General features: G+C 36.5%; 1 protein-coding gene across 1 annotated transcript in view; it reads left to right on the forward strand.

Moving 5' to 3' along the window:
- The window catches only part of TAF2 (TATA-box binding protein associated factor 2), a 56,297-nt gene extending 43,718 nt beyond the window's left edge, over nt 1-12,579 (forward strand). Inside the window, exons 25-27 of the mRNA XM_086899973.1 lie at nt 2,302-2,454; nt 2,859-2,964; nt 11,548-12,579. Of these exons, the coding sequence (XP_086756099.1) occupies nt 2,302-2,454; nt 2,859-2,964; nt 11,548-11,813 (525 nt within the window). The 3' untranslated portion in view covers nt 11,814-12,579. The remainder of the gene's footprint in view (nt 1-2,301; nt 2,455-2,858; nt 2,965-11,547) is intronic.
- Nucleotides 12,580-12,784: the final 205 nt, after the last annotated feature.

Raw genomic sequence — 12,784 nt, forward strand, 5'->3', positions numbered from 1 at the left:
TATGACGTGATTCACAGAAATGTTTGATGCTGTGATGAAAGCTTTTTTCATGAGACTGCTTCTTACCGGCAAGTTACCCAATTTTCCAAAACAAAACCTTTTGTTAGTAAATCTATTGCATCGTAAAATACATAGATACACATCATTTTAAACAACTTTAAGTGATGTGAAAGTTGAAATTTTAACACATCTGCACTGAACATTTGAATCTGACATTTTAGTACTGTGCTCTGAAGGATTTGTAACAACTTCTGAAGAGTGGCATACAATCAGTTTGGTATCTTTCTGGATTCGGAGGCTTCAGTCCTAACACATATTCCATTGTGTAGTTAGAAAATTAATTTTTATAAACTATTAAAGACATTCTTTCCTCAAGAATAACTGCCACTGCTGCAAGACTAAGTATTTTTGTTGGACAAATTTAATTATGACGGGGAAAAAAAAATCAACAGGCATGGAAATAATAAATGATTTTTCTTAAGTTTCAAGAATAGCATGTGATTAGCATGTTTGACACTCGCCACCCTTTTGAATGGGATGGTTTACTGTTATTTTATCAGTCCCATAGTTAATACCTAAATAGGTTTTATTGGAAAGTATGCTGAGAGTACTAATTAACAGTACCCTGCAGGCCCTTTCCAGCAGGGGGAGAAAATGCTGGGAGAGTCAGATACTGTTAGACCTGACCTGCTTATTTACAGAGCATGTAGTCCTAATTAAGTCCTAATTTTCTGCACCTAATCATTAGAATTAAATAGCAGGAGGCATTTTGTTAGCAAATTTTTAGGCAGTTCAGTGAACACCCAAACTTTTTTTGCAGCCAGACTATCAAAAGATTGCCTCTTAACACTTCCTAAACTTTTCTCTCCCTTTTGCTAGCATAGTAGTTGTTGCTGCAATAGTGAGCTGGATCAGGGAGGATCTGGTTGAGCAGTACCTTTTTGTGAACAGATATTTCTGTTTCCTGAGTCAGTTCATCACTCAGCTGTACAAATGCTTGTGGCACCCCAGCACAGAACTGTGTGTGGATGAGGCTCTTCATTTAGCAGCGTACTGGCTTGCACTGGTGTTGAAATGCAGCACTGGTATAAGCCTCAGTTTGTACTTCATCCCTTGTATCTTCTCCTATTCCTCATCTTCTTTCTCCTTCCCCTTGCCTTAAGGTTACCATTTTCTCTGTAACTCCCCCAAAATTCAGGGCACTGATTTTCTAATAGCATAGAACAAAGACTGCCTCTTACATCAGACAGAGTTAATCCAGAAGTGTTTCACAATAGCAGTCCCTTGGACAAAATAATAGGGATGAAAAAAGGGAAATGCGTATTTCAGGGGAAAAAAGAATAAAAGAGGTGATAGAATTTATCAGTTGACTAGATTCTTTAAAGTAGATGTGCACAAAGCATAGACATGTTAAAATCAGTATTGACAGAGTAGTGCTTCTGAAGCTGCTGAGGATGGTGAAAGTTATGCACTTCATAAAATAGAATTTGAATTGTTCAGAGCAAGAGTGGGACTAGAGTGCCCTTTGTAGAACAGAAGAGCAGTTCAGGGGGGCAGTGTATGCCCTTGAGAGTATATGGCATATATGCCTTTTATAGTTTATAGTGAGCTTTTAATTATGTTTACTTCTGTGGATGCTTTATTTTCCCTTCTAAATTTTGTCTATTTGACTTGCTGAAACACCTGTCTCCTGTTTTCATTACTATATGTGTAACTTAGGAGACTCTCCTATTTTTCTATTTCTTTGACCTGGTTCTTTTTACAATCTAAGCAGTATTTTACAAAACAGTTGTATTCTTTTTAATCAATAGTGTTGTAAAATAAATAAAAATAAATTATAAGTACTCATTAAGATTTTTACTAAGTAAAGTAAGCATTGGCTTTTAAAACAAACTAAAAGAAGATTTAGCTAAATCCCGTGTGTAGATCAGAGGCTATCACAGTTTTTCAACTGAGATTTGGCCTGAGGGGAGTCTGCAAGGCCCAGATTTATAGACAGGCTATTCAGAGGCAGCAAATGTTGTTGCACACCAACAGTACCATGATTGTGAGAAGCAACAGAAAAGATGCCAATGCTAGATATGCAGAGGGAGCAGGGATAGAGGTAAAGAGAAACTATGTTTGTAGGAGTGGTTGGCACAAATCCATACAGGGTTTTAAAAAATACTTCTTGCCAGAACTACAGAGAAAACTTTGTTCAAATCACCCAGTTTACTCAGAAGATTTTTCAGGTATCAGGTCGCTTTCTCTGAAACATGGATCTTGCTATCTTCTAATTTTGGTCTTTTAATGCTGCTTCAGGAGGATGATCATCTTATTAAGGAAACAGCATCCAGCATTTCTGGTCATCAGCAGGGGGTGAAGAGGAAGGCTGATATGCCACTCGGGTCTCCATTGGAGCCAGGGCAAATACTAGAGAAGAATGAAGACAGTAAAGTCAAACTCAAAATCAGAGTAAGAAATGGAAATTCAACTTGCACAACGTGTAGGGTGTTCAGAATAACAGCAGTGGCGTCTGCTGGCTTCCCTTGAAGCTGTGTTCAAACAAAAGGCATGCTCTGTATGTATCTACAGCAGTTTGTTATGCTTACTTTGGCAAAGCCATTTCCTATCAGGTTCTTTATTGGCTGGCAAGAACTAAAGATGACAGATAATGCTCTTGTTCGCACAGCTTCACAGTAAATTAGAAGAAGGAAAGACACTGACCCTTTTTAATTTTATTGAACTTTTATTCCTTTGCAGTGGTAGATATCACTTCCTTTCCCTCTCACCCCCAGTTTACCTCAAAAATAAAATACTGTTTAGTAATGTTTTTATGAGTTATTGGCATCTGCTTATTTTTTTTCCTGGTATCTTAGTTCTCAAACTCTCAAGAGGAGGAGGAAATTGATATGGACACAGTTCATGACAGCCAAGCCTTCATTTACCATCATTTGAATATGCTGGAGAGACCATCCACACCAGGTATGAGTAACATTATAGGCAAGGTGACTGTATTTTTTTTAACTGCTTTAGTTGTGAGGTGTTTTTTGCTACTGCTTATTTCCATACATACAGTGTTGGTAAGTGTTGAATGCTACTGGAATTCCAGGAACTGCATACAGGGTGCATAATAACAATTCTTTAGGTTTCAGTGCATGCACAGATAAGTATATACATGTGTATTTTCACACATATCTAAGTAAGACAAATATAAATCATGCTTAGGAAAGTGAAAAGCTAAAGAATGAATAAAAGTGCACAAAGTTTAAGTAAAATCTCATAAGCAATTAGGTAAAACTTGTTTTGCCATAGGTGTCATTTAAAAATAATAATTTTGAAGGTTAAAAAAAATAACAAGACTCCTCAGGTAAAAAAAAAAAACCTCAAATATTAGTGATGTATAACTTAATATTAGTAGTTAAAAAACATACAAGCCTGAAAGGTATTTAGAAGGGCTTTCCAAAGTTGAAAAGATTGGAACTGTGAATTGTTTCATTTCAAGCACTTCCTTTCTTTTACTACTTTCCTTAAAATCTTTCTCTATACACTACTTGACAAAATTATTCTCAAGGTATAGTGTTTCTTAGAAGCCATAAAACAGGCTGAACTTCATTGTTGAACTTCCACCTTCTTTGCTTTTATGTCACTAGCAAAGAAATTCAGCAGTTAGTCTCATTTTCTCAAAATGTTTTAACAACATTTCTAAAGTTCAGTTCCAGAATGTGCCAGTGGAGCAAAGCTGAGGTCATGTGACAATGTACCAAACAGGTTGCAGTACTCTATTGTGTAAAAGTGAAGTTTTTGGCTTTAGAATTTAGAGTAATTACCCTCTTGCTTGTTTTTCTGTTTTTATCCAGTGACTGCCTAGTGTAAAACAGAAATAGACCTTAGCAGCAAGATCTGGAATGTTGGTTCCATCTTGAGTTGCCCTAGGTCTTGAGCTGTGCTGACAGTGACCTTACCTGCTTTCTCTGTGACCAGGCAGTTTAGTTGCCCCATTTAAGAGAAGGGCTGGTGGATGTTGCTGCCCTGAGAATGCTGAGGTTGGTGACTTGGTGCCAGTGGTGCAGAAACTGAAGGCTCATACTCCATTATGAGCCTTGGACATAACATTTTACATTTTTCCTTCCTTGGCAGGTGCTCTAACCACTAAGAGAGTTTCTTTCTTTCTTTCGATTTTTTTTATTTTTTTTTTTAATAAAAGTTAACTGCTGTCACTTCTCAGTAAGAAATTAAGTTCATATGGGGACATTATAACACAGGGAGGTTTAGTTCCTGGATTCCAGATGGCCTTCAGTTAATGACATCTGCCTACAGCCAACTCCACCAGGACAGCTTTGCTGTTAGCTATCTAGAGCAGCAAAACCCACAGCTTTTTGAGTTACTTCAGCAGGGTAAAGGAGCATGCTGCATATAGGTTACTCTCATGAACTTAGGAGCCTATATCTGCAAAGATTTCGTTTAAACATCTCAGAGCTGCTTTGAATTTTGTTCTCAATGTTATGGTCAGCCATCACATTTTCTGTTGTGGCAAAGAGTGACACATCAAGGGCATGCAAGTACAAAGCTGATCTGCTGAGGGTTAGTATTTATCCCCCTTTATTTATAACATAATACTTTGCAACTAATTTTTCACTAGATTTACACACTCTATGGAAAATAATGTCATAAACAAAACCGCTAAATATGTCACAGAGAGGACTTAGGGGACCCTCTGTGCGCCGGCTCTGTGCTCTAGGACTGGTTTGGATTAAGTTTGCACTGGAGGTGAGAAAGGGTAAAGTCTGACCAAGAGTGGAGCAGTGGCTGCTTGACTGGTGCTTTTTTAGACCCACAGCAGACACAAGCTACTTCAGGTCTCACTTGTGTCCTGAATGACCTTCTCACCTCTGGTGTTCAGACATTCAGCACACTGTAATACATTTTCTTTCCTAGGTAATAAATGAGATAAATGCCAGGTTTTGCACCAGAATTCATTTTAAGTAGTAAGCCTTTGAAAAGCATTATTTTGAAACACTTCAGATTATTTTATTCTTTTTTTTTCATTTGTGTGGTTAGAAACAGTTCCACTTAACATATTTTTTGGTTCTAAAATTTCAATTGTTTCTTATTCATGGCATTTTTTCTTAGAAGCAGAGATGTATGAATTGCAGAATGAGTAAATAAAGGTAGTTCATTCTTTAGGAAATGGTATACTGCTGAGAAGAAACAGATGGGGAAAAATAAAAGCAACATAAAATTGTTCACACATAGGAGTGTTCTGTTTTAGAAAGCAATCACAGGGCCCGTGAGGTTTTACAACAATGATGGAGGATGGCTGTATTTCAGGGAGTGATTACTGTGAAATAGATTGACAGCAGGTTCTGAAATGGTCTCAGTGTCTTGTTAGTAAATCTGCCTCAGTTCTGACTGCTACTTGGAAGGAGTGCTCTTAGTCCACCCGCAGTTTTCCTCCCCCAGCTGTGGGCTATGTCCCTGCATGTCACATGAAGTGTTAGGTCATCAGCCAAACACAGCATGTGAAAAGCAGCTGCCAGGAAGAAGTTCACGTTGGGTCCTGTCGTATCTGCGTTTTTTTGCTGGATTGTTGAGTTGTTTTGGTTTTTTTCCCATTTGCCAGACCACCCCAAATGATGATTTGGATTTGATCAAGTTGATGTAACCCCCACTAACACCAGGAAAATATTATTTTTCTTTAAAAGTTGGAGGGAGGGTGAATGTTTTTGTATGGTTCTGCCCATGGATGTGAAAGGTTAAGGCTGAGACAATAAAAAAACTTTTCTAATACAACTCTTGCTGGATTACAGATTTCAATGTTATAATTACAGCACCTGTCATAGTTCATATGGAAAATAAATGGTTTAAATCCTAGTAAAGCATCCTGACTAGGATAGTAGAACTGTGGACTCTGGCAGTTTTAAGGAAACCTAACAATTTTATCAAGAAATTATTAAAACAAAACATTAGTTGTGAACTGTCTATAGAATGCTGTTGTGATGATGACTCATCTGCCCTTAGGGCTACAAACTTGGTAGCCCTCTTTGAACCTCCAAGGCTGTGCAAGGTTACATTTTTAATGTGAGAACAGATTTTATTTGCTATTAATCATCAAGAATATTAAAAATGCTTCCTTCACTTAAATCTTAAGATGAAAGACTTTCAAGATGAGATTTTGTGTAAGCAACAGTTTTGATCTCTCAGGCTGTAAAGTGACTTGTCTTGCTTTGTTGACTTCAGTGAAATCAGATAAAGATACAATTCTTTAATATTTCACTCATCTGAAAGTACAATATGTCATAAGTAACCTGTAAAAGGTTTTCCTGTATCTGTCAGTGGTTATTGATTGGCCTGGTCTTGTCTGCTTCCACAATAAATGCCTGGTTGTAGGCTGCATGATCTGCCAGTGAAGTTACATGTCATTATGGCTGATCACTGACAAACACTTAATTGAACTTCTTTCAGCTAGTTTTGATAATTTGAAAGTCGATAAAAAGTAGCATCCAATTCTCTCTTACTTTCTGCAAAAGAAAGAAAAATAAAATAGTGATGTTCTCTTTGTGCACAGACAGTTTTTATTCTGATGACATTCAGAGGCAGTGGGTTTTGAGGACATCCTCAGCATTCAGACTCAGATTAAACAGATTCCTTGGCCATTCTGTTAATCCTTTTGCAGTTTTGCAGGATAGTCAAATCGGAAATTGCTGCTGCTGACTTTGTGGTTGCTCTGTTTAATGTGTAGATGGATATGAAACTTTGGAGGTCTAGACCACAGTCATAATGTTGATTGGATTGTGGTCTTGTTTATCACAATTACTGCCCTTTCAGGAAATTATGGTTTATCTGGATTGACTTTTTTTTGAAACAGTTTGAAACTGGACATACTGCATATGCTGCAGTAAAGTGCAGAGGTAAACTAATATTAACTAAATATAAAAAATATATAAATATATTTAAACAGTACATTTACAGCAGCAGATCCAAGCCTGAGGTGCAAATCACAGCACCTGGAGTTTGGATGTAGGAGTAAACAGGAACTCAGCCCAAACTGTGTGAGGAGCCCCCTCCTCTGCAGTTACCCAAGCTGTCTGTAAGTGCACCAGTACCTCAAAGTCCAGCCATTAGTGGCTCTCTGTCAAAAAGTGTTATGGAAACATTAGCACACAGACAAATATATAAATGAGCACTTCTTGGATTTGAGGAAACAGCTGACAATGATGCCTTTTTGCTGTACTTTCAAAGGAGGTAAAAATTGTTACAACTGTTTTGTTAGAATGTCTTTTAATAACATATAATATTAGTACAGTATTTGTTACACTTTATTACTCAGGATAAAACTGTTTCCAAAGCAGTAGCTCACAGGCTTTGAGGTTTGTAGATAAATTTGCTTCACTGAAATAGCATGTGGTTAAGAGTATGCTTCACAAAGAATGGTGTTTTCCAGTGCTTTACTCTAAGAAAGCAGCTTTAATAGAAACACAACTCCTGTAGATAGTGAGAACAAGAAATGAGAATTGCGTCAGTGTGTGGCTGCAGTGTGTGAGCTCCATGATTTAATAAAAACAACATAATACTCTAGCTGTGACTGTCTCTGAGAAAACAACTAATCACTCTCAAATCCTGAGGATGAATAAGGGTAGCAAGTTTTCAAGTGAACTGCCTGGAACTAAGAGAGGCACAAAGTATTCTGAATTTGCTTCCTGATTCGGATGTTCTTTCTTTCAAAAACAGGATTTCACTAGAATGTTTGTGAATATTAAAATCAATGTAGTAAAAATAACACCACAGTTAAGCTATTATTTTAGCATAAGGCAATAGAGTTGTTAAATGAAAGTCAGATGATGAAATCAAACTTTTTACCAGTTAAAACTGTTTTAGTTAAAACACCAATTTATCTACACAATACTTTAGTTTTATCTTTGGTATAAGGAATTGTCTGTCTGGTTTTAAATCCCACTAAAAAATTGAAATCAAGTGAATCTTTAAATTGGAACTAATTAAAATGTTTATGTTGTTCCCAAATCAACTGATTTGCTTAGCATATCTTCAGAAAATCTTTGGCTGGATTTATTCTTAACTAGATTTTTGCTTTCACCCTCAAACTTTAATCTTTATCCCATGGACCTTAAAAGAGTACTCTCCTAGAGAGAAAATTGATAACGTTTTTTAGAGATGTATAATTTGAAAATTCTGGTTCTTTAGACTAATTACAGGACATTGCATTCTGGAAACTTCAAGTCATTTACGGTTGGTAACTTTTTCTGTGTACTTTGTTGGTGGTTCAACAGATGCATAAACACAGCATTAAATTAAAAAATACTGGATGTTTCCAGAGTAACACTAAAAAGAAAAGAAGAAATAAAGAAAAATGGGATGATTTTGAAACTGTTTTTATGGCATTTGCCATTTTTTTTAAGGTTTCTCTTTAGAGAAAATGCTAGCCAGAGGTGGAGTTCAAATGCTAGGCAAAGAGACTGCATTACCTTTCTCATTGGTAAGCTTTCTTTGGGTTCTGGGAGAGACACATTAAGTGCTTGTGTGCTTGTATCAACGTCCCTCTCTTCCCAGAGCCTGTTCCTGTCGGGTGCTGCAGCACCAGCCTTTGCTATGATTTGTGAACTTGTTTTCTCTCTCTCTCTGATGTTTCAGAAAATTAGGGTGCAAATGGGGTAATTTTGAACAAGTGTCAATTTGTAAAAATCCAGTATCAGCCAGCTGTTTTACATTCATTGGCCATGCAAAGAAACAGAGGCTGTAAGTTTTTGGCATCCCACTCTTCACACAAAATCAGAAACATGGGGGGGACCATATGAAAGGTCTCATGAAAACCTGTTGGCATGTTAAAAGTCTCAAGTTACAGGTTTTCAAATTGTAAAAGTTAAAAAAAACAGAATAAGAGAAAAGTAGGTGAAACACTCTACCCAACAATTTCGTTCAGTGTTAATGCACCAATGAGTCTTAAAACTTAAGTGAACAGGGTATTAGAATTATCTGACAGCAATTTGTATTATGGAAAATTTTCCTTTAAAGCTTATCATTATCCAAATCCCTTTAATTTTAAAACTAAGCTACAAGATCTATGTTTTTATATTTTATTCTGTCTCATGATATCTGTATTTGTTCCTGGGGCAAACACTACACAAATATTCTGATCTTTCTCCTGTGGGATCATAATACTGTCTAATTTTAAACACCTACCCAGCTAGCTGGAACACCACAAAGCCAACAATTACATTGGAATCTCCACATCCTAAACAGGAGGAGATCCATGTGGATAGACATGCATGCGCATTTTCTTCCAAGGAATGCAACTGACCACTTCAGAAGCCAGCTCCTGGGCTCACCCTTCACTTATTGTGTGTTTCTGTGTTCTTTGAAACCCAGGTTTCAGTCCTGCTCTGTGTGCCAGGAAGAAGTGGGTTCCCTGCAGGAAGAGGGAGTGCCTCTTTGCATCAGTCCTGCTACCCCCATTGATAAAGGGATAATTGTACTGCCCTGTGAGGCAATTTCTATTTAGCCTTGTTTTCCTTAGCTACACTTGCCATGTTCCTGGCATAGGCTTTAAGTAGATAGTAATTAAAAAGAAGAAAAAAAAAAGGTTCTGTAGGTTCAGTGCTGAATTTTTTCATGGAGATCTGTATCATTTTTGATAGAGCTTTTATAGGTCTTTTTTTTATAGGTTTTGTATCCTTGCAGCTGCTAAATGAAGTTGTCCTAAGCACTGGATGCTTTAGAGGAAGGAGCTCAGTTATGGGGATACAGGAGGAATTCCTTTAAAAAATATAATTGGACATAGTTACATAGTAAAGCAGTCTTATACCTTTTTGCATCAAATGCATTATACTTGCACACTGTCTTCATTTTTGAGACTGGCAACAGTGTAAAAAAATGGTACTAGGTATGCATTGAAGTCAGCAAATGCAAGTTGGAATTAGTGTGTATGTCCTCCACCTGCCATAAGATACATAAAAAAGTAAAGTTGTGAATCCAAAAAATAAATTTTTGCATTGATAACTTGAGCTTACTGCTGCTTAATTCTGATTAAATAAAAAAGCATTCTAGAAAGACATCATTTTGCTGCTTACAACTTGAAGCAGTAGAAATTTCACTGTGTCCTGTAGTAAGTTATTGATCATCCTCAGTATAAAAATGTTTTGTGTTTCTATTCTGACTTCTAAACACTTCATATAGATGTAGATTTTGTTTTTTCCAGACATATTCATAAACAAACAAACAAAACCCAAAACAGCTGTACCATCTAGAAATTTTCCTATATATATGCATGATTGAATCAGTCCTCAATCTTTTGGATAAAGCTAGAAAGATTGCATGGAAAGTGTTCTGAATACTTGCTTGTCATAGGACAGGGAGCTGTCTCTTTAGACTTCCAGGAATTGTTAACGTAGACAAATCATTCTTGCTTTTAGAGTTAGACAACCAACCAGCCAAACAAAAAGATGTTCTGAAAATAAATGTGTTTTCAAATAGACAGAAAAATATAATTGCATTGTAATATCAAATAACATAATTTCTTGATACTTATTTGCGTATTTTCACCAAAACTGTATGGGAAAAACCTCATACTTAAAGTAGCAAGGAAGAAAGTCCATTTTAAGTAATACTTAGAGGGTTTCTTGCCTTCAGAAATCTGCTGGTGCTTTTCTACATTTATCTAGTTGTTAAAGCATTCTTGCAGTGTGGGCTATTTGATTCAATTTCTGCCTAAAGGAATATGAGTATTCCTACCTTCCAAGCATTTCCACTCTTTAACAAAGGTATCCTTAGAATAATGCCCTTTAATCTCTATTATTGAAGTTACTGCAGTCTGTCTGAAATAATGAAATGTTAAATGAGCCAAAGGGAGAATGAGAAAGTCATTCCTGAATTGTCATGGATCATATTTCCTTCCTCAGGTTCAGATGCTAGGCTTGCTCAATATATAATGAGTTCTAGTGTACTTGTGAAATATATAGCGATAAAGATAGTATAATTGTCTTTATTGGGATTTGGCTTTGTTTAAGGAAAAAACCCTTGTATAATCTTTCAAACAGGCTAAATTGCAAGAGGCTATTTTTGGAAAAATCAGTTTAATTTGTCACTATCAAAAAGTTTGTGTATTATTGCGGGGAGCTTTACCGTTTGATTAAAAAGAGTTCACATCCCAAGAATTTACTTTACTATGCCAGTCGTGCACTTTATATCAGAATTTTTACAAGCAGTTATATTTGCATTATGCCGGGTGTAGTGACCTTCCTACTCTATGTAAAAATGAATTTCAGGGAGCTAGTATGACTTGAAGTTTCTTAGGGCTGTTTAGAGTTCCTAATTATTGTCTGGGATACTTTTATGCTGTTGAGGAAGGAAAAAAGACCATCTCTAAAAATTGTCAGTAGTGTGGGAACTTGAACAGCATGCTCTGAGCCTTCTCTGAAGCTAAATGGTACAAGCATCATAACAGATATCATGTTTTTGAGATAATGTAGGTTTTATCTAATATTTCATAATTCCTTATGTTTGGAAACAATGCAAGTTAAACATTTGCTAATCCCACTGTATCCATTCTTTTAGGTAAGGAACAGTCTTCAGGAGAGATAAACATGCACCCTGTCTCAGCAGCTCCACTCTCTGTGTTTAGTAAAGAATCAAACTCCTCAAAACACAGCGATCACCATCACCATCACCACCATGAGCACAAGAAAAAGAAGAAGAAACACAAGCATAAGCATAAACATAAACATAAACATGATACTAAAGAGAAGGAAAAGGATCCCTTTGTTTTCTCTAACAGTCCAGCCAGCGCACGATCAATCCGTTCCCCATCACTTTCAGACTGATACCAATGGCTTCTCTGGAGTTCAACTTGCAATATTCTTGGAGTGCTTAGAAGGATGTACATAACTATAGCTTCTAACTTTTTTTATGGAACTGAGAATATGTGAATTGCTTTAGCAATTCAGAAGCTCTGCCACCTTTGAAGCCTTCTTTTTGCATATGTGGTTGTTGAAATCTGATTCAAAAAATACGGTTTATGATTCTGACTCATTTTTGTATTTCACTGTTCTCTACACCTCCCACTCTTTTTTCCATTTTAAACAAAGAAAACAGCCCTTTATGTAAGGGCCCCATGTCCACTGGCAACCCCCTGCACATCACGCTTACCATGTGTATTGCCAGAATCAATTATGGTTTAATCCTTTGAAGAATGTTAGAGGCAGAGTATGTTTTAAGCAGAAGCCAGTTGCCAGGCCTTTGGTGACAGACTGTTTCCAGAGCAGTATTGCATAACTAAATGTAGATCTACTCAGAAGACAGGGATTTTCTTTAGTCTTCAGCTGACCTGTTTCTTGCTTTAACCATTGCAACGTAATGTCAGACTTCTAAAAGAACAGTATGTAGAACATTTGCATTTTTCAGATACTAAAACTCTTGAAAAATTCCAGGCTGCTTTTAAGCTGGCGGTATTTATTATGGACATGAGCCTTTGAATATGATTAAATTCTGCAATTGTTTTTGGAATTTTAGCAAAATGCGTAATGTATGTTTTGTCCTGTAATCAGGCTTTTAAAAATCCAATAAAGTTTGCGAATTATTTTGACAGAAGCAGAATTTTTTCTTCAAGATTGCATTGGAATATGCTTTTGAAAGATGTTTGCTAAAATATAAAAAAAAAATCTGGAAAGTTTAAAAATTTAAATACTGGAAAATATGTATTTCTTCCTCCTGAGGGGTGGTTTGTTTGAAAGCAAGATCAGCTCATGGATCCACAGGAGAAATATATCAGTAGATTCAACTAGGTCTGGGACTT

This window comes from Cyanistes caeruleus, chromosome 1, assembly GCF_971803275.1.
Source record: "Cyanistes caeruleus chromosome 1, bCyaCae1.hap1.1, whole genome shotgun sequence".
NCBI classification, from domain to species: Eukaryota; Metazoa; Chordata; class Aves; order Passeriformes; family Paridae; genus Cyanistes; species Cyanistes caeruleus.